Here is a 21,570-nt window from a genome sequence, read left to right as displayed (position 1 = left end):
AATAATGCATTTACAAAAGGAGAATAATGTTGCATTCCACAGCGAAGATTTGACTAAACGAAAGGCTAGGCGTAGACTTTATGGCGTTTATAAAGTAACGATTCCCCTTTTAAAGAGTTCACTACCTAACGACAGGCTAAAAGTTACAATGTGTCACAAGAAGATAACATGCTGTAAGTGCTCTTTTTGAGCACTTACCAAAGTAGGTCTATCACATTACGTTGATCTCTTAGGCTTCTTCATTTATTTTGGCCTGTCACCGTTTTATGAAGTTTTTGTCTCCAATAATAGTTTTTGTTAAGTTGAAACTTAAACCTTTAAATAGGTGCTCTAGCTTTGACCTTTCTTTTAGACAATAACATTAAGGCTACATTAATGTAGTGTAAAACTGCAACATTTTAAGGCTGGCAAGTAAGCCTTTATGAATAGAAAATTAATATCCTACTCATAAAGAGTTCACTTTTTAAATGAAAGGTTAAACAATTTAAATTTGCACAAAGAAAAGGAAAATATTTGCAATGATATCTAAACTGCATAAACGTTTTCCGGCTGCAGTGCTTTTATGAGCTGGGGCAAAATAATGTTAATCCAAACCCAGTTAAATCCCCAGTTAAAAACACTTACTGAGCTAACAAAGGTTTGCATTTTTATACATTTCAACTTAGTTCTGAAGGAAATAGATGGAGTAGCCTACAACCAAATGGAAACAAGGTCTTAGAGACATGTTGGAGTAACACTTTTGAGTAACATCTAGTTTATATTTTGACATCAAATGTTGTCATCAGTGTTATAGTGTAAAGCATATGTTGTTCCTGTGTGAACACCAATTTTTCCAGACCTGTCATTGTAAAGTTGCACTCAACCTTAGGACAGAGAGGCCACACAGGGACCAGACTGAATGCAGATAATGGGTGGAGAGGTCTGTGGGCATAAGGAGACCAGTGACAGGAGACAGCAATGTCTCAGGAGCAGAGCCAGGGGTCATTATGTTTCTGTCCAACAAACAGGATTCTTTTTAACACTTCACTAAAAGTAAGTGAAAATTGCGTTGGTGATACCAAACCTTAGTAACTAATAAAACATTAGGCTAACTGAGAGCACTAGATGGCAATGACAACAGAAAATGTTTACTTTTCTAAAAGGCACAGATGGTTTTGGAGAATGAAGATAAATTGTTGTTACCACACTGGCTTACTGTTTTAATTAGATTTTTTAAATATTTTTTTTTGTATGCCTGCTTAATCTTCACTTGTGTCCTTTTCTCCGGACATCTTATTGAAAAGACTGTCGCATGACTGCTTCCTCTGGTTTCCACTGAATCGATTATTCTTCTAATAATCAATTTGCCAAACCCAACAGCACACAGTCTGTACGAAATTGCTCAAAACGTGGAACAGATATGCCACAGAGAGTTTTGCGGTTGATTTGGATAATCCTGATGTCAGTGCGTCAGCGACTAAGCATGTTTCAGTCAGATAAAGTGCTCCACGAGCCCACATTTGCATGCGACGACTGCGTGGTGAGCTGAAACACCTGTTTAAACAGGACCTTTAACGTTAAAACCGCCCCCCCTCCCCCCGTTCATGGGCTGTTTTGAAACCGGAGTGGTGAGTCACTTCTCTCTCGGTGCAGAAAAACAGATCCGGCATGGTTGGGGCCCGGTGGGGGGATGGGAGGCGGCGGTGATGAACACCGGAGGTGGACGCAGCTGGACTCCTACTCCCAAGACCCCACATCCTGACAACTGCCCGCCGTGTTACCATAGTGACCGGGCTGGCGGGGGTGGGTTTGAGGGGGGGGAGGGGGTTGATGTGCGTGTTTTTTCAGCTTAGAAATCCGGTCATTGGTGCGGTTTAATCCATTGGTCATGTTTCTCCAAAAAGGGTCACCTATCGCGAAACCGTCCTGGTTTCCTATATTTATATGGATATGACATAAAAAACGTTTATAGCAGCCTGCCAAAACTAAACAAACTTAGCTATTTTGCAAATAACTCAGTAATGGGTTTCTTTATTAAGTAGCCTGGGGCCTATATGTCCATTCTTGCAGTCAAATTCCTGGTGGTAGGCTGTGTCTCCGTTGTGTCAAAATGGAGCCTAGACCTTAATTTATGTTTCTTCTTGTCTTTTACTGCTGCAACACTTGAATTACCCACTGGGGATCAATATAGGACTGTCTTATCTTAACTTAGAATACATCATTACAATCAGTTGTATACGATTTATATTTTTGTGATTTTAATTCCATGATGGCTTCATAGCGGTGTTAACACAACAATAAATGTGGATATTTATTTACACGTGTTTTATTAATCAGTGTTTCCAAGCAGGGATTAGAGGAATGGTTTCTCCAGCAGAATCACTCCACCCCTTCTTTTCCCGCCAAAAAAGCCTCGGGGTTCGAATTCTGCCCCTTTTCTGATAGGGCGAATCCATGTCTCCATGACAACCGTTGCTCTGGACAACAAGAGATGCTCGAGGTTCTGCAGCAATACCAGAGTGGTATGCGCAATGCGGCAGCGTCTAACTTATCTTTAATCAATTCAAGAAAAGGCTTGTGGCTTTATAATTAGAAGTAGACAAACGCCACAGGAAGTGAGTCACTTAAGAAGAAGACGAAAAAGTTGTTTCTTTTTTTTTTAATAATCGAAGAAGCAACATGCTTTGGGCACAGGACTTGCAGTCATTGCAGTTCAAAAGTTAACCGCTAGATGGGAGCACTGTATCCTTCATTAAAAAAAAAAACAAAGTAAAATAACCAGGAAACAAATTTAAAATGATTCAGATTTGTATCCAGAAAAGAGGGCGTCAACAATTGTATCTGTCGCGCAGCATTCTCATGAATATAAACACCAAACGCCTTGTTTAAGCCTCAACCAGCTGCCCCCTAAAAACCGTGTTATTGTTCCGGGAATTGTTATTGATAAAGTTTGAGTTTGAACGCTTACTGCAATAATGATGGCGGCTGATCAAAATTTGCTCGGAGTTCCTCCTTCCCTGTCTGCTAAAGTGGTTGGGTATGTTGACAGCCTGATGTAACAAATGTGTGGCTATGCTCAATAATGCAGTTAAACTGGCTCTATAACGTTAACAAAAGGCCGCCGTGTTCACACCATACGTTCATACGACAGCATTAGCTTTTTTTTGCTAAATATGCATGCATACATTTGTAAAAGCTGAATGCAGACAAGCAAACAACGGCGTTGATTCAATTAACGTAACCAATACATTCCTGTTGATGGCAACGTAATGCTTGCAGATCTCACTGTTGCTGTCTAAATGTCTGCAAAATAAGTGCCAAATGAAACATCTTTCGCTAGGTATTAGCTTACTAGCTTACTTTAACACACACCTGCTGCAGTGGAGGTGGAAGTGAAGCATTAATGGCTGTATTGTTTCTCTGCAGGTCGTTTGCTTATTTGACAGTGAGAGACAGATTGCCAACTATCTTGACCAAAGTCATAGACACGATACATCGCAACAAAAACAAGTTTTTTGAAGAATATGGAGAGGTAAGAGTTCTTCCACTTCAGTAGCTAAATTCGAGTTGTTTCCGTCACAAACAAAATACGGAAGTATGACACCCACTTGAAGACTTTAATTTGGTCTTGCTTGTTTTTTTTATTTATTTTTTATTGTCATTGTCATGCAGGAGGGTATCCAGGCTGAGAAGCAAACAATATCTCTGCTGTCCAAGATGAGGAATGAGTTGCAGACAGATAAACCAGTGCTTGCCCTGACAGATTGTCTACAAGACACAGAGTCTTGGAACCAGTACCTGCAGAGACACCAGATCGAGGGGGATGAAGAGTCTGTCAGCTGGTTTAAGTCTCCATGGCTTTATGTGGAGTGCTATATGTACCGCAGGATACAGGAGGCCCTCTGGCTTAAGTGAGTATCATTTGCAAATTGAAATGGGAACCTTTTGTAGCTGCCTTATTTCCGGCTCTTAAGTATATGGCTAAATCCAAATGTTAGAGACTTCTGTCCTGCTATATGCAAGACTGCATTGCTTTATAATTATAATTTAAACCTGAAGATTACTGAAATGGAATGCACTTTGAATTCCTCTCAAGCCTATACTTATCCATGATGTGGTTTATGTATTGTTTTAACAACGTAATTCTTCTCTCAGATTTCACCAGACTTCTGAAAGTCAGCAAAAAAAAGCTGCCCCTTTTGTCAAGAGGTGGAAGTCTATATTTTGAGTCATACTATGGCTTTCAAATTTTGAATGACGTCACTATAACACTAATAGTTTAAAAACAATTAATATAGGGAATTATTCAATTATGAAATAAACCTTGGACTTCAAAGCAACAGTTCTGTCAGCTGTCAAGTCCACCGTTCATTTTAGCTATTTTGAAATCGTCTTTTTTTTTGTCTCTTTTATTTTGTGATCTAGTCATCATTTTAATTATAAAATTATTTATTATTTCAGTCCTCCCATCAGTGACTATGATGTCTTCAATGAAGGGAAGACACAGAGTTTTTTTGAGTCACAACAGGCTGTGATGGCCTTATGCACATACTTGGAGGGAGTGAAAAAGAACATGGAGGAAATCTCAAAGAATCAGTTGTTTGAGCAATTTAACAAACTGCTACAGGTCAGTGTCTTCTGTATCTTGTCATTACATTACAAAAACTGATGAAGTCAAAACTGCAACATTCAAATTATCATGTGTGATGAGAAATGGTTACCTTTAAGGGTTTCCTTTCAATTGGCCTTTAGTGGCCTTCAAATTAAATGTGTCGGTCAGTCACTTGCTGCTGTGGTTTTCAACTGAAATAATACAAACTGATCTGTCACAAGGGAACATATTAGTGAAAGATTTCATACATCATTCCTTTGTTTAATTTACAAATATAAGTTGATTGATAATTGTGATATTAGAATAGAATATTTTATCACAATTACATGAACAAAAAATAATGTACATCATTTGTATATTGTATTTGCATTGCTGAAATAAGCATCCATTGCATTTTATCACATCTTAAGATAGGTCAAGATTGAACTTTAATTGACTCTTTATAGGTTTCTCTATGGGGGAACAAGTGTGATCTATCTATCTCTGCTGGCCAAGACAACTCCCAGAAGACCAGTCCAATAGACTCCCTCGACAGCCTCCAACCGTTAATCCTGGTGGATGACTCCAACATGGTTTGGTCCACCCTTACATCCATGCAGAGGCCAGGACAGCCAGAGAAAATCACTGCAGGCAGAGTGGACATTGTTCTAGACAACGCTGGCTTTGAGTTGGTCACTGACTTGATTTTAGCAGATTTCCTGGTTTCCTCCGGGCTTGTCCGTGAAGTCCATTTTCACGGCAAATCTTTCCCGTGGTTTGTCTCTGATGTCACAGCTCACGATTTTCAGTGGACTATCCGACAGACCATGGCAGCCAATCACAGGTGGATGTCTAAGAGCGGTGTCCAGTGGCAGATGTATGTAAAGGAGGGCGTGTGGTCCTACCATGACCACCCTTTCTGGACACTGCCCCATGAGTTCTGTGACATGGCAACTGATGCTCCTGACCTGTATGCGACCCTGAAAGCAGCAGACCTCGTGTTGTTCAAGGGTGATCTCAATTACAGAAAGCTGACTGGGGACAGAGACTGGGATCACACTGTCAGCTTTGATACTGCCCTACGAGGTTTTGGGCCTGCTCCACTGTGTAGCCTGAGGACTCTTAAGGCCAATGTTCAGGTCGGTCTGCAGCCAGGCCAAGGGGAGAAGCTCACCTCCCAAAATCCAGATTGGATGACTAGCGGCAAGTATGCAGTCATTCAGTTTGGCAGCCCAAAGGATCAGATCTAACGATTAGCTCACTGGAAAAGCTTGGATCATGGGACATTACATTAAGAAGTACTAGAGCTGCTGCAGTAACCCCGAAAATGAATTACCACAATATTAACAAGACAACAGAGGAGCATGGAGGTCACCATCACAACCTCACCCCACCTCATGTTCAGCAGGAAACGATGGCAACTGCACTTAGCTTCTGTAATTAAAAGGCTAAAGAAGAGGTGATTCTGGTGATAACCGTTCCTGCAGTGTCAATGCTTTGTTTCAGCACCAGGTGCTGTCCAGTGTGTGCTGCGCTGCACATTGCTGTTCTGTGGTGGAAATGTTTGTTTCTGTCACTGATTGTCATCTCATTGTTGTTAAGAAAACAAGAAATAAACAGAAGTCTCAATCAAAATAATATTGCTGCAAATCCTTTTTGCGGGCCACCAGTTGCCGACCCCTGATTCACAAATTTGCACATAAATTCACATAAATAAAAAAGGGGTGGTGCGATAATACTGCATATTGTGCAATTGAACCATCCTGAATCATCGCAGGGGGGATTTCTTTAGCATGACAGACCTAAGAAGTACCAAAGCCGGAGCTCTACTTAAGCCATAAGAACTAAAAATTAGAATCTCTACATATTTGATGAGGTTGTTTTTTTTATCATTAGTCAGCCCTTAATAATTTTATACAGAATTGCACAGTAACAGAAATATTTGAGAATTATTTTCACTACTGATTTCTATCATGTCACATTCAAAATGTTGACACTATTAGATGTCACATTTCCCAATATTTTCAACAAAGCCTTTGTTTACAGTAAGAATTTATCCAGAGGTAAGAAGTCAAGGTTGCTTTTTTTGAGTCAACAACTTGTGTTGTGCACAATTTATTATGTTACATTAGTGTTTACAGTACAATGCATATGCTGTTGTGAATTATTAATTACAAATTTGTCTTACAACATTTAAGTTCAGACCCACATTACTTGTGTTTTTGCATGTAATAGATGAGAGTGACGAATGATTAAATATTTTTTTTAACACTGCTCAGCTCAGGTTGTTTGCTCTTCTGTCTGCCATTGATATGCATGTATCAAAACATGCAGGGAAAAAAATCCACTTCAGGCAGATGATGACATCATTTGAAAACTGTTGTGCTCACTTGGAAAGATAGTTGAGTGTTATTGTGGAAGTGTAACAACAACAGTGACGGGGTGTGCTTTTTTTTGTTTAAAATAGCAACCCAGACCTTTGAATCTTTATAGATAAAAAAGTGAATGTCTCAGATGTTATCCCTTTGCTCACTGTCGGTGTCAGTATCTCAGAGAGGAGGAACTGGATTGTTGTCTGTACTGCAGAGGGAAACTATATTGTTTATATGAAGAAGTTTCAATCAATAAAGAAGTGCACTGACTGCTCTTTTTTTCCCTGGATCGTTGTAATTCATCAGCATGACAAATGTAAGACATCGTTAGTAACGTCTGTTTCATCAACATTGTTTTTCACAAGCAATTGGCATCTGTATCTATTTGATATATTCAACATTTTATTAGTCTAAATTAACATTGATCAAGTGCAGTTATAATATTTAATTTTCATGCATATATGGCCAAAAACCTGTAAGATTATAAACCTAAAACTGAATAAATGCATCTGTAAACAGTCAAAATAATGAATCAGTATAAAGCTGTCCACTGGTAGTGGGACATTTCTGTTATTTTAGAAAAATGTGTTTCCCGTTGAGAGACCTAGGATCAGGAAAGATATTAGAAAAATATATTTTCAGCTTTGTATGATGACTATGTGCTTTACAATAATTTCCCAATTAGGTGAGATCAATAAATGGCATCATTTAGGCTGCTAACATTTTTTGTGAATGTGGTCTTATGAGTTAGTAAATTACAATGAGCTGTTTAAGTGATTTAGCTGTTATATGGCTCACATTTTCTGTTCTCTAATGTAACTGTGTCTATATGTTATTCCAGGGGGAAAGCAGAATATATGTCAGAATCAGGGCTACTTGTTTTCCATTTGACCCGAAATGTTTTGGAAATTGGGCTGTTTGTTCAAGACGGATGTTGCGCTCGACAGAGAAAATAAGCCTCTGCACCAAATGTTCAGTTTTCTTCTCAGTAGGTGAGGTGTGTAGTTGTCAGTGATCAATTTTATTTTTAAACTTTTTTTTTTTTTTTTTTTTTTTTACAAATTTGACAGGTGCGATTTGACATTAAGACATTTCAATTACAGCCTGAAATTATTTGTTTATTTTTAACATGGGCATCACAACCTCTAGAAAATGACTTGTTGCTGCATTGAAGTCCTGTCTTAACCTTTTTTATTTCACAACCTAAATTAACATTTTAAACTAACTACTACATTACCAGACTTCTTTACTTTGAAGCCTGGACTAAAATGTAAAATGTTAAGCCATGTCATGAACGGAACATCACAAATATGTCCATTGTTTGAATGAATACGCTGCCCTATTGCTATGATGTTTAATACAGTGTTCTATTATTTCTAAGATGACCTGATACAAGTAGTGATTAACTTGTCCATATTGTTGTCCCTTTGTATTGCTCATTGTATTTCAATTACATGTAACCTGTAAAGTATGATTTTTATTAAGAATGTAATACGTTTCTTTCAAATTCTTAGCAGGGGTGATAGTATTGAGGTCAGTGATGAGAAAAAAAATCAGCAATCCACTTGTTTGGGATTGTGTAATTATTTGCTATTGGAATGAGATTTGACCTGCTCTGTTTGCTGTGTTATGGTGACCTGGCACTAAAACACATTGTGGTTATCGATTTGGCTGCATCTTTAACTTGTTTATCCTTTTTTTTTTTTAACCTTTCCACTGTTCCAATTGTGCACATTGAGTCCAGCTAGATGTCCGAGAGCCAGACAGATGAGAGAGGAGATCAGAGCAAGGGACAGAGAGAGAGAGAGAGAGAGAGAGAGAAAGAGAGAGAAGACACCCAAACAGCCAGGCAGACACAAGGATGATCTAATGTGTAGAAGGTGATAGGTGTATCCTGCTATGTTTTAGTTTTCTTTTAGTCCCCCATTGCCCTTGAGTTTCTCATTTCCTCACTGATTTGATTTATCTTAGTGTCTCAGGTGTATTCAGTAACTGGCTACAAATAGACTGTGTGTACGTCATGCTGCGTATCAGCTAAATGAAACAGCTCAGTGATAGTTTACAGTTTCTCTGGGTGTCAGCTGCAACCAGTAAAACCCCTTTTTAATGTAATGAAAATGTGAAGTGAGAGGAGAACATTTTATAGTAGTGGACTGGAAAGTTATTTGGGAATCACAATTTTTCTGTCCATACTCCTCTTTTGCCCACTAGCCTTCCTGTCCTCCTACACATTAGTAGAGTATCAGAGGGAAAATGCTCTGCTGGAAAAACAAAACCTTTAAGAGGTTGGGAGGAGTCTATTTGATGTTATTTGTTTAAGCTTGGTGGGTGGAAGCTCCAGGAATACAGCAAAGGGACTGGAGAATAGTGGACCCTTCGATTTGCCTGACAGGCTTTATAGGAAGAAAGGGCTAGAGAGAGAGAGAGAGAGAGAGTAAAGAGAGAGGGGTAGCAGCACTCGTCTCCACTCCCCCCTCCCAGCAAATGAGAGAGCAAGTCTAAATCATTATGTTGCATATCAGTGCTGTTGTGCTGTGATGTTGCTCAGGCAGAGCCCGGCGCAGAGCAGACAGACGTGCGGACCAGCACTCAGACCCAGGACCACAGAGCTGGAGACCCTCTCCCCGCAACGTCCCTCGCCTCCACTGCGTGCCCCACTAAGTGACATGTACCCTGAAGAGAGCCGAGGGTCTGGAGGGGTAGCCACTGTGGACTTCCTGGATGGAACCTACGACTATGCCACCCCCACCCCTGCCCCGACTCCTCTGTACAACCACTCCAGCCCTGGCTACTACTCTGCTTCTCTGGACGCCCACGGACAACCCTCAAATGGCAGCATTCAGTCCCATGGCAGTGGGCCTGCCAGTCCTCTGGTGTTTGTGCCCTCAAGCCCCCAACTCAGCCCCTTTATGCACCCGCCCAGCAACCACTATCTGGAAACCACTTCAACACCCGTCTACAGGTGAGGGAGCACAGTTTGCCTACACCACCAGGTCACTCGAGTGGCCTAAAGTATCTGTAGTGTGCTTGGGGGGGGGGGGAATGTATTTTTGACTATTTTGAAGAAATAATAAAGTTACATTAAAGATAGATAAATTGTGTTTGATCTCTTCAGGGGTAAGTCATTTGTGAGAGATGGAATGTCTGATGTTTGAATCTGGTTGTTTGGTCAGTTCTGTTTGTGCGCTAGTCATTATTTAACTGCTGAGCACCGTGCTATCTAACGATCAATACATTTTTGTCAATATGGCCCCTGAGCCCTCTGAATTATGACTTGATTACAAAGTTACAGAGACTTATTAGGAGATAACTAACTCTCACTTTTTCTGTCATTCATAAAATTCTTAATTTAACTCATTTTAAATCTTGACTTAGAATTGTGTGCTTTTTATGAAGACATTGCCTCATGACTACCATTATTGGCATTTGTTTAGTCCTAACGCAGTTATAAAGAAAACATAATTATATAACTACATTGCTTTTATTTTATCTCTTGCTTTATACAAAACATTGCCATTATCTGTATGTAAAGGATCAAGCTTTGCCCTGGTTTTTAATTCCACAGATTAAGGACTTTGTCAAAGACCTTGAGAGAGGGACAATACGTAATAACAACACAAGTACATGTACAGATTGTTTCCTGCTTCAGGTGGAAAATAGTGCTCTGCTTTGGTCTGTGCCATTGTCAAATTAAAACCAAAGGGGTTATTGCAAGAAATAGTGTTTAATTAAGAAGTTGACTTCTGTAATTTTTATGATGAAAAGCCTTTCTGAGCTACTTTTTGTCAAAAAGTCTGCATGTATTTTATGCCAGTAAAGCCAGTTATACTCTGAATCAGTCAATCCCCAAGTTTCTGGCCGTTCTAATTCTGAAAACTGAATCATAAAGGGAAATGTGTGAGGTTATTTTAACAGAGTTGAAATCCTGTGACAGGTCCAGCGTGCTGTCCAGTCAGCAGACGGTTTTAAGAGAGGACCAGTGTGGCACCAGTGACGAGTCATACAGAGTGGGGGAGTCTGTAGCTGGAGCTGTTGCCGGGAGCTTCGAGATGGCGAAAGAGATGCGTTTCTGTGCAGTGTGCAGTGACTACGCCTCTGGGTACCACTACGGGGTGTGGTCCTGTGAGGGCTGCAAGGCCTTCTTCAAGAGGAGTATCCAGGGTAGGTCATCTTTCTGCTCCATCCATTTGTGACCAATGGACGTCGTCCTCTCACTTGTGAAGGAGCATATCTTATTTTGTCAGCGTAAAAAGTTCAGATTTCTTGATGGAATTATAAATACTCTTCTTAAACTTCAAACTCTAGCTACACAAAGAAAAGATGCTCCTGGAGGAAACGCTCAAACTTTATTTTTGTCTCTGTTTTAAAAATGTAACTGTCTTAGAAAACATTGAAATCACAAATGTATAAATCTAAAGTGAAACTGGGTATTTAAGAATACATTTTTAATGTGTCAGCAACAAAATGTACCTGTGACCCAAGCAAAAAGCAGGTGTCCATTGAAAGCTTCATTAAAAAAAGAGAGGGAGAGCGCAAGTGTGTGTCATTATTGTATATGAGTGTCAATCAAAAATAAAATTCCCCCTCTGTTTCCCAATCCACCTACAAGTTGTAACCATGTTTTCTACTTGCTGCCTTTTCTTTAACATGGTGAATGTATGAGCTGCCTCTTTCCACAGGTGAAAGCCTCTTCTGGTGTAGCTGGCTTAGTCATGTTTTGGGTTTAATCCTTCAGCATATTGATAAGTCTTACCAGAAAGGACGGTCCTTAAGAAACCAATAGTCTCCATGGCGATGACAAAACCATCTCCATCTCAGATCTATTTAAGATTGGGAATAGAGTGTTCCTGGCTACTAAATAACCTAGATCTGAGGCAAACGCTGGAGTATGGGGGGGTTTGAAGTAATAGATTTCCTTCTCTTTCAGGTCACAATGACTATATGTGCCCAGCAACCAATCAGTGTACTATTGACAGGAATCGGAGGAAGAGCTGCCAGGCTTGTCGCCTCAGGAAGTGCTACGAAGTGGGAATGATGAAGGGAGGTAGGTAGAAAGAGCAGCAAAAAACACATTTCTTATGATCTCCAGTATTATCTTTTTTATTTTTTATTTTGTATAATTTACATTATTAGGAAAAACAGCTGGATTATTATCTGTCATCCGTTGATATTTTTGCTGTTTTTATCTTGGTTGGACTGTTTTTTGTTTAATGTGGTAATTGCTTCTTTTTTTTTTTTTCTGTAGTAAGCAGAAAAGGCTCATTTCATTTAACTTTTCTTTACAAATGTACGTACTAACAACCATCTTACAATCAGTCATTTTGCATAAATGCGAGAATGCTTGGGGATGCAGATAAGCCTGAGAATAACTTTAACATGACCTTGGAGTGATTTCCTTTTTAAGGAGTACAACTACTGATTAAAACACACCCACATTTTTGTTTTCATACTTCTTCAGTCAGACGGGCACTCATACAATCTGTTCGGCTGGACTTTTGGTATGAAGTTATCTGTGAGTGTAGGGAAGGCTTAACGAGTTTGTAGGTGTTTGTCTGTATGCATTTTGTGTCACTGTTGTTCTGCATGATATTCTGTATTAAATCTCTGCTGTGTGCTCGAGGTGTGCGTAAAGATCGGGGGCGGGTTTTGCGGCGTGACAAACGACGGACAGGCACTACTGACAAGGACAAGGTCCATAAGGGACAGAGAACAGTCCCCCCTCAGGACAGGAGGAAACACAGCAGCATTTATGGAGGAGGAAAATCCACAGTGATAAGCATGCCTCCTGACCAGGTGCTTATTTATGCTGAGACTTTTATTTTTGAAATAATGTGGTTGCATGCTGACTGTTGGGCGAGAGTAAATCTGGATCTGTAAAACATAAGAAATCATCCTCTGAGGAACTTCAGAAAACAAAATACCTATTAGGCTTTGTATGTGTGGATTTGTTTGTTATCCCTTTCAAAGAGTTTAAACATTCTATCGACTGATGGTGTACCTGTGTATCTGTTGTTTGTTCAGGTGCTCCTCCTGCTCCAAGGTGCCGAACCCCCCATTCTGTGCTCCCGTCAAAAGCTGAGTCGACCCTACACAGAGGTCACCATGATGACTCTGCTCACCAGCATGGCTGATAAGGAGCTGGTCCACATGATCGCCTGGGCCAAGAAGCTGCCAGGTACGGTTCGGTGAATCAAAGTGGCCCCACCAAAAATAATTGTTAAAACAACCGTTTCCTTACAAATGAAAAATAACTGTGCTGAACTATGCTGTGACAGATAAGTCACATCGACTCGTCCAGATGTTGAGATTTGGCTTTTCGTTTCCATAATCACTTTCTTTCTTGAACATTTTGTTTGTAGTTTGTCAGGAGTGTGACGTTGCTCGAGGTCTGTGACCATCTAACATATCCTGCTTGTAATGCAGTCCTCAGGGAATCATGACTTACTGTTTCCTTGTAGACCTTTTAGTTTTGAACAACTATCCTGTCAGCATCGTGTTGAAACATATTCGTAAGAAAATAAACTCTTAGAACAGATTGTATGTGTGAATGAAACAGATAGACACAACTGCCCTCAAATGAAATAAAATCAATACAATAGAAGAACATACGAGAAATTATTAATACATGGCAAAATGTTGAATAAGATGAAAGGAGACCAGAAAATAAAACAAATGTAAAACCAATGATTACAGAGACACTGGAAAAGGCTGTAAAAAATACTCCTAATTAAAAGATTTAAAAAGTAAGTCTTTAACAGAAAGCTCTCTAGCTTGAACCCCACAGGTAGTTGTCCAAACTTCAAGATCATAGCTTTAGTTCTGGATAGATATTCAGAGGTACCTCAGTGGGATCAGGTGCAAAACATGTGACTCAGAGCTGCTGGAGCACCATGACATCTATTACATTGCTACTCCAAATAAGGATTCCACTGACCCTGCAGAAACACACTCCTTAAAAAACTAAAAAAAAAACTTGTGTTCAACCCAAATATTTCTGAGGGTGCATTTGGTTTTAATTCAGTTAAAGTGAGGAAATAATGGGGGACTTCTCTTCTTTATGTGGTGAATTCAAGTTGAATTCAAGTTGTTCAATCAGTAAATTGTCGTCTGAAGAGCATTGTTTATGATTATAAAAGATTCAAAAGTAGTGTTCACTTTTAGAAGATCTCTGCTCTGGGGATTTTAAATTTAACTGACAAAAATCTGATGGCAGGATCAATAAAGGGTTAGACAATATAACTTTTCCAGCTGTTTCTCTAATAGTCTCAGACTCCTCCGACACATTTTGAGGTTGAATTTTTTTTTAATATTAAAAAAAATGAACTCCTTAACCTGAGATAATGACATAAAAACATGATTACAATCACAAACACTTTCAGCTTCTGTTCTTTAACATTCACGTTCACAGATAAACAAATCACAGAGGTTTTTACCCTTGTTTGTTGTGATGTGACAGTTTGGCAAACAGCAAAGTGATGGGACACCTTTATGGTTAAGACACACACACACACACACCAGCACACACACACACAGCTGCAGAGCCATTATAGTGATAGTAATTACAGTCATCACCTTTGAGAGGATAGTTTGACCAATCTGCTGGCACCCCCACAGAGTCTAACTGCAGCCAGGACACATCACCCTTTTGGATGCACACACACACACACACACACACACACACACACACACACACACACACACACACACACACACACACACACACACACACACACACACACACACACACACACTGCAGGTTCTCTAAGTGAGTAAATCCTGGTTTTGAGGTATTGCAGCCACATGCGTCACTAAAAGCCCAAAGGCACACAGTTTTAATTGCACGGGGTCCCAAACAGAGAGCAGAGGGGGACAAGGGGAATGAATTGGCTGTAATTACATATGAATTGAGACAGCTGAGTGCCAGCGATAAGGCTTCTTATGAGGGCACAGAGATTGCAGATGGTTTCATTTAAGTAGTTAGTCCCTGCCTGAAAATAATGGCACCCATATTTGCATTTGTACAAGTGGGATTGAAGCAATATTTACAGTCTATGGATTGAAGGTGCACAGAAAACACTTATCTCTACAAGTGTTAATATTCCTCACCACACCGCAACACCCACTGCTGCAAATAATTAGATAAAACAACACTTAATACATCAGGTTTTCACCCATATTTGGATTTTGTTTGGACTCTAAATAATTGTTGTGATAAGAGAAATGTCACCTAGTGTTCATGAATAACAAACATTCGTGATTATTATTTCAGAGCGCATATCTGGACGACTGCTAGAACTATAGAAATGTTTCATCTATGCTCTATTTGATACTTTTGGTCCTCTCACAGAAATCTTTCCTGCCTTTTTCTCAAATATAATACAGAGAAACATACAACATGTAGGGGATGCATTTACACTTACACTGGTTGGTCTTTGCATAACTTCCTGCATACAATATTTATATATATTAATATTTACAATATATTTACTTTGAATAAGAGAGAAAAAGTGTTTTGAGCGTATAAATGCAGTTAAAAACAAAAACAGTAAACTAAAGACCACAAAGGAAAAAAGAGGTAACTAGACCTCTTTACCTTGGCTCTCCGTCCCCGTGGCCACCCAGGGTTCGAGTCCGACGCCCTCAACATACGCTACATGTCACCCTCCACTCTCTGCTCCCAACGTTTCCCATCACTCTTCACTGTCCTGTCTCAATAAAGGCACAAGTGGAACCTTTAATACCTTTAAAAATAAAGAATAAAAGCATAATTGTCAAAAACAAAATAATAACTCTTAATGGAGGTATACCAAATATGAAAAGTGATGAATCTAAAAAAAAATAAAAAATCTCAAAACCTGTCTTCATCTCCTTTTAATATTTCTCTTAAATTCTAGAGGGCTAAAAGGTTTTTGTTTGTCAAGGCTTTCTGCAGCTGACCCTGCATGACCAGGTGCAGCTGCTGGAGAGCTCCTGGCTGGAGGTGCTGATGATCGGCCTCATCTGGAGGTCCATCCACTGCCCCGGAAAACTCATCTTCGCTCAGGACCTCATACTGGACCGGTAAGCAGGATTACTCCTGACTTTTCTGAGACATCCATCTGCCTTTTCTCTCCTTTTCTACACATTTCTCTCACTCTCACCCATATCTTAAGAGTGCTACATCAGCATGGTAGATTTTCTATTTCACACCTTGCCAACCATTGTGCCACCTTAAGATGGCAGTCAGAGTGAAAGAATAATTACCTGCTCCCCACCGAGAGGAGAGCAGCCTCTCTCTAACCTGAAACACCCTCTTCATCATTACAGCGCCAAGCTAACAACCAGGACAGATGTTTAATCAGAGCCTCAATACAAGGAATGATGGAAATGGAAGGAGGACAGAGGGAGAGATGAGGGGGAGAGGGAGTTAAATGATGAGCAGACAGAGAAAAATAGAGATGCAGTGAGACATGACTGTTTTCTGCTTTTGCAGGCACAGCCTGTTCCCTCCTCTTCCTCCCCTGTTCAAAGTAAACAATCTCGCCAAACTGCAGCATCTACATCAGAGAGGAAGGGAGGGGGGCAGAGAGAGACAGACAGGCATAGCTTTTACTGTCTGATGTGTCTGATGGTCCCATTTGATTCAAAAGTGTATTACAGAGTATTATCTCAATTGGACATGATGACTAAAACGCTGTGGGTCAGGGTTGACAAATTCCCTCAGCTCTGTACTGTCCAAGTTTATCTTGCACTCCAACCACTGATATTATCCATCTTTCCATCACTTTCCAACTGTGCCCACAAATGGAGCGCTGCAGTCATTCAGTCCATTAGGTGTTTATCTGACCACTCTTTGGATGGTTTCATGGTCTCAGATAAAGTCAGGTTTACTTCCCGTCAAAACTTTAGCTCTTCTTTTTCTTAACTGATAACATTTTTTATTATCAGGGCTCTATCTGACTCTGAATTTCACTATGCATTCTTTTTTTCAGATCAGAGCTACAACAAACTTTAATATACTTCTAGATCTAATCTTTTCAACTGTAGGAGAATTATCTGTGTTTCATGAGTACAGGCTGTTGACCACAGTTCCACATACAGATGTCTATTTCTGTCTTTTTCAAGTCACATAACTGTAATTTCTAACTGTAAGCCTTAAACCTGATGAATGATTTCAGTCAGTTTGTTCACTAAAGTTAGCAGCAGCTCAATCTGCAGTACCTAAAGCTCAGCCGGCTGATGAGATACAGATGTCCGTAATAAGGTTTTAACACCAGTTCTCATCACCTTGTCTCATTATTTTTGAAAAAAACATGGGAACAATGAATATTCATATTGAGACTCATTAATTGTTGCACAGTTTACAGCCTGCCGTGTCGATGCCCTCTGCATTTCTTCTGTAAAAAACAAATGAGAAAATGTGCCCAGGGTCATCTCAATTAATCATTCGACTTTCAGGAAGTAGCCATAACATTCATTCATTTGGGACTTCAAATTAAAGAGAAAAGTAAGCATAAAAAAATCTAATTAAAAAAAACGTGTGTTTCTTTCGCTTTGCTGCAGGAGTGAAGGCAACTGTGTTGAGGGCATGGCAGAAATCTTTGACATGCTGCTGGCCACTGCTTCCCGCTTCCGCATTCTCAAGCTCAAACCTGAGGAGTTTGTGTGCCTCAAAGCCATCATCCTGCTCAACTCTGGTGAGGCAACAAGTGTGTGAAAGCTTTGTCTGCTCCTTGTGAATATTTTCTGACAAACTTATTCCTGACCCTGTAAGTGGAAAGCAAAAACCCTTCAACCTCTAATTTAACTATTTCATATCACATGGATTTGTTGCAGTTTTCAGTTAATATTGAACTCTTTCAAACAACAACCACACAGCTGAAGCTCTAAATGAAACTGAGGTTCATCAGCTGAACAGAGTGTTCTTGAAAAGCTTATATGCCCAATAAATGTTCCCATGACAACAGTAGCCAGCCAGTAGGGCTGTGTTTGTTCCAGAGGTTTTCTATATGTGAACCTGAAAAAGAAGACTCTACAGGCACAGCCGCTGGAGCAGCCTGAACTTTGCACGTTGTGTGGGCTCCTGCAATTAATGCTCTTATATTCTGTCATGAATCAGATGTTTCAGCAGGTTTTCAGCTTGTTGCAAACTAAATGTGTTCATCATATTGGAAAATAAGCTACAGTGTTTAATATATCTGTTAATTTTACGATGTTTATCATCCTTCAGGTGCCTTCTCTTTCTGCACCGGCACAATGGAGCCACTGCATGACAGCGCGGCCGTGCAGAATATGCTCGACATCATCACAGACGCTCTCATACATCACATCAGCCAATCAGGCTGTTCGGCTCACCAGCAGTCAAGGCGACAAGCCCAGCTGCTCCTCCTGCTCTCTCACATCAGACACATGAGGTGAAATTCATTTACTAAAGGTCGCCTTTGTTTTTAGCATGTCAAAGGTCCTTAAATATCAACATGTTCTGCAGAGAGTTGAGCTGCAGTGATCCTCAGTGAATCTCTGAGACAGTTAAGCTTATGGTAGGGTTTAGGGTCTTTTTCGAAACATAATTGATTTATATATTTAGATAAGCAGAATTAAAATGTTCCTTAATTTAAAAAAAAAGTTTGTATCCTTAGAGAACTTTCAAGATTCAAATTAATAATAGTTTTAGAGGACATCAAAGTGTGTAACATTATAAAACAGCAACAGTGTGTTTATTGAAGAGTTTTAAACCAGTGCTTCAAAAATAAATGAAAATATCTCAAACCAACTCTAAATAATTTCCCTCAGTTTAACTATAATTCCCTCTTAAAAAGAAATTGTCTGTGTATCTACAGCCTGTTAGAGTGAGCCACACAGTTACACTTGGTGCTACTATTCGTCACTTCTAGATCATGGGCACTGGATTTATGATCTGTGTGTCTCCATCAAATTCAGTTCTTTCTCCTGTTTATTTACATCCTTTAAAAAAACAGAAGTCTCGTTTATTTATGTTGCACCTTCCACATGACATGTGGACTTAATGTGCCTAAAATAAGAAAATAATGAGAGAGCGCATAAAGAAAATATTTTTTTAAAATGAATAAAAATAACAATGCTTTCTTATAATCAGAAATAAATCTAAATATTGAGTCTACAATTATAATTCCAAAATTACTTACCAAAAGTTTTTTGGGGGAAAGGGAGGGGGGGTATTTTTCTGTTTGTGAAGAAGACCTTAGTGCATCAGACCTTGATTAATGTGGTAGAGATTGTCTGAATGAAACCATATTTTAGTAAATAAAGGTTTCCATTGACGTTGGAACAAACAAGAGCTAGTCAGAGATACAGACAAGGTGAAGGTCATATATAATCAAGAGACAACTAAAAGTATGTAACTTGTGGACAGGGAGATAAAACACCTTCATTATTTCATTCTGAATGCTAATCAAGATCATTCTCCAGAGAGAGTGCTGGATGAAAACCTGAATAGTAACTCAGGGAGAATAAAAGTATTGGCTAATTAAAACAGGATTGTTATCAGAATAGGAGGAGCAGAAAGAATGTTTTCCAGTGTGTATTATTACATTAATATGTACATTTTAACAGAGTCCTGACAGTGAGCTTTAAAGCAGTCTTAAGCCGCACTCATTAACATTATTACTCATAAACTGGCTCTTAATTCTCCTCTCACTTATGTTTACACTCCCTGCAGCAACAAAGGCATGGAGCATCTCTACAGCATGAAATGCAAAAACAAAGTTCCTCTCTATGACCTTCTGCTCGAGATGCTTGACGCTCACCGCCTCCACCGCCCAGACAGACCTGCAGAGTCCTGGTCCCAGGCTGAAGGAGAGCTCGTTTTCACCTCCAACAGTAGTAACAGTAACAACAACAACAACAACAACAGCAGCAGCAGCAGCTCCTCAGCTGGTTCCCGACTCAGCCATGAGAGCCCCAACAAACCCCCCACAGGTCCAGGGGTCCTTCATTTTGGAGGGTCCCGCTCTGACTGCACCCACATCCTATAAGATGGAGCTCGATGAGCAGCATGCGGAGGTCCAAAGTCATTTTTATGGATTATGTGGGTCATACAGAATGAACCGGGTTTGAGAAAGAAAAAAAAAAAGATTTGAATTAATTTCACAAGATAATTTACGATTTTTCTTTTGCACGACTCAAGTTCATGAGAATGTGCGCTGCAGTGCAGTTCATATTCTCGCTGTTTCTAGCAGCTTTACAGTGTTCCGTAATATCGTGGCACTCGAGCAGCTAATTTATCGTTTATTTGTCTCGACCAAAGTGCACTTCTTCTTGGGTTTAAGGGGCTATGGGGGCATTATTTGACTTTCAAATAACACGCTAAATGTGATAAAACTAGTTTAAACATATGTAATTTATTTTGTATTTAGTTTCCCACATTCACCAGGTCCTGTGACTTATACGTTCACACAATGTTGAGCTTTTGTAAAAAGTGATGAAGTTATGAGATGAGCAGTTGCTGAAGATTTGTCTTTTTCATTTGATCATGTCAAAGTTAAAGGCTCAAATTTGACAGATGTCATGATGAAGGAAGCCGTCTTTATTGTACGGTAACTTCACTCTAAAGCTCTTATCGTATAGAAGGTCTGGTTGGAGATTTATACTTACATGCAAAGTTATTGTTTAATTGTGTGTGTTTGTGTGTGTGTCTGAATGAACTCTGAGGCCATGTGCTGTGAGGGGCCCGAGCTCATTCAACATTTCAACCCCATGAAACTACAACTAGTGTCATTTCATCCACTTATTACATCAGAATTTGTCTGGATTTACACACATCCAAAAATGTAACTATCATGATGTATGTGCACACATGTGATTGTTGTTATTTCAGATTTTACCAAATCAGATCCATTTGAGAAGAGTTCTACTATAAACTGCAAAGTAGTCATTTGTTAAAGCTGTCGTAAAATGTAAGGAAATCGCCACTTTTAAGTAACATCCCAGTGCTCCATGCACTCTCACATCTTTGAAGCGATGTCTCACTTTGCAAGGCTGCATCGAATTTAACCACCATGGGAATATTATTAGTGCATTTCTGATCACAGTCACCGCTGAGGCACTGCAGTAGGGCACATTTGTTTTTCGATGTTTGAACTGTTTCAAATCTACGTGTTTTTTTTTAATTAAACCAATGCCAATCAACAACTATGTGAATATAAAATAGAATTTTCTGCAACTTCATTCTCAAACTGATTTAACCAAACTCTCTGTGATAAGAGAAGGTGGTTAATTAGTGCAACTTTCTCTACTTGTTTGATGATGTTGTTGTGTTAATTAACTGGCCATTGTTCTGTGTGGTCTCCAGACACAGGTTATAGCTTTTTGAATAAAAAAAAGGTTGATGGTTTATTGACGTGCAGAGAACACAGATATTTGTCGCGCGTGACTGAGAAGGTAAACAAAGTAATGCAGTTACAGTGTAGTTTTAAGTTGTCGTACCTTTTCTCTGTCCCATACAGGCGTGTATGTGTGAAGCCTCCATACAGGGTCGTAGAAACTGGATTTGGCATCTTCAACTTTTCTGTGTAATTCCACTCGGAGCTGACCTGACTGCCATTTGTTTACTGTGCCTGAAAATAAAAGCATTAATTGAGAAAATACTGCTCAACACTGTTTTTTTTCCCC

General features: G+C 39.6%; 2 protein-coding genes across 4 annotated transcripts; both read left to right on the top strand.

Moving 5' to 3' along the window:
- Positions 1-1,013: 1,013 nt before the first annotated feature.
- Positions 1,014-7,212, top strand: armt1 (acidic residue methyltransferase 1). Of its 3 annotated transcripts, none has more exons than XM_065964169.1 (5): positions 1,014-1,032; positions 3,406-3,511; positions 3,652-3,890; positions 4,441-4,606; positions 5,038-7,212. In XM_065964169.1, the coding sequence occupies exons 3-5, from the start codon at positions 3,697-3,699 to the stop codon at positions 5,818-5,820; spliced, it is 1,143 nt and encodes a 380-aa protein (XP_065820241.1). In that variant the 5' UTR covers positions 1,014-1,032; positions 3,406-3,511; positions 3,652-3,696; the 3' UTR covers positions 5,821-7,212. The 3 variants fall into 3 exon arrangements, with proteins under 3 accessions (XP_065820241.1, XP_020488571.1, XP_065820242.1); XM_020632915.3 differs by lacking the exon at positions 1,014-1,032 and adding an exon at positions 2,170-3,016; XM_065964170.1 differs by lacking the exon at positions 1,014-1,032 and adding an exon at positions 3,029-3,319.
- Positions 7,213-7,751: 539 nt separating this feature from the next.
- esr1 (estrogen receptor 1) lies at positions 7,752-21,474 on the top strand. The gene is made up of 9 exons (XM_020632914.3): positions 7,752-9,904; positions 10,877-11,103; positions 11,870-11,986; positions 12,563-12,735; positions 12,964-13,117; positions 15,864-16,002; positions 17,485-17,618; positions 18,152-18,335; positions 19,619-21,474. The coding sequence occupies exons 1-9, from the start codon at positions 9,480-9,482 to the stop codon at positions 19,932-19,934; spliced, it is 1,869 nt and encodes a 622-aa protein (XP_020488570.2). The 5' UTR covers positions 7,752-9,479; the 3' UTR covers positions 19,935-21,474.
- The last annotated feature ends 96 nt before the right edge of the window (positions 21,475-21,570 follow it).

Source organism: Labrus bergylta, chromosome 15, assembly GCF_963930695.1.
Source record: "Labrus bergylta chromosome 15, fLabBer1.1, whole genome shotgun sequence".
Taxonomy (NCBI): domain Eukaryota; kingdom Metazoa; phylum Chordata; class Actinopteri; order Labriformes; family Labridae; genus Labrus; species Labrus bergylta.
Note: the sequence above shows the minus strand (reverse complement) of the source record. Positions and strands in the feature narration are given on the sequence as shown.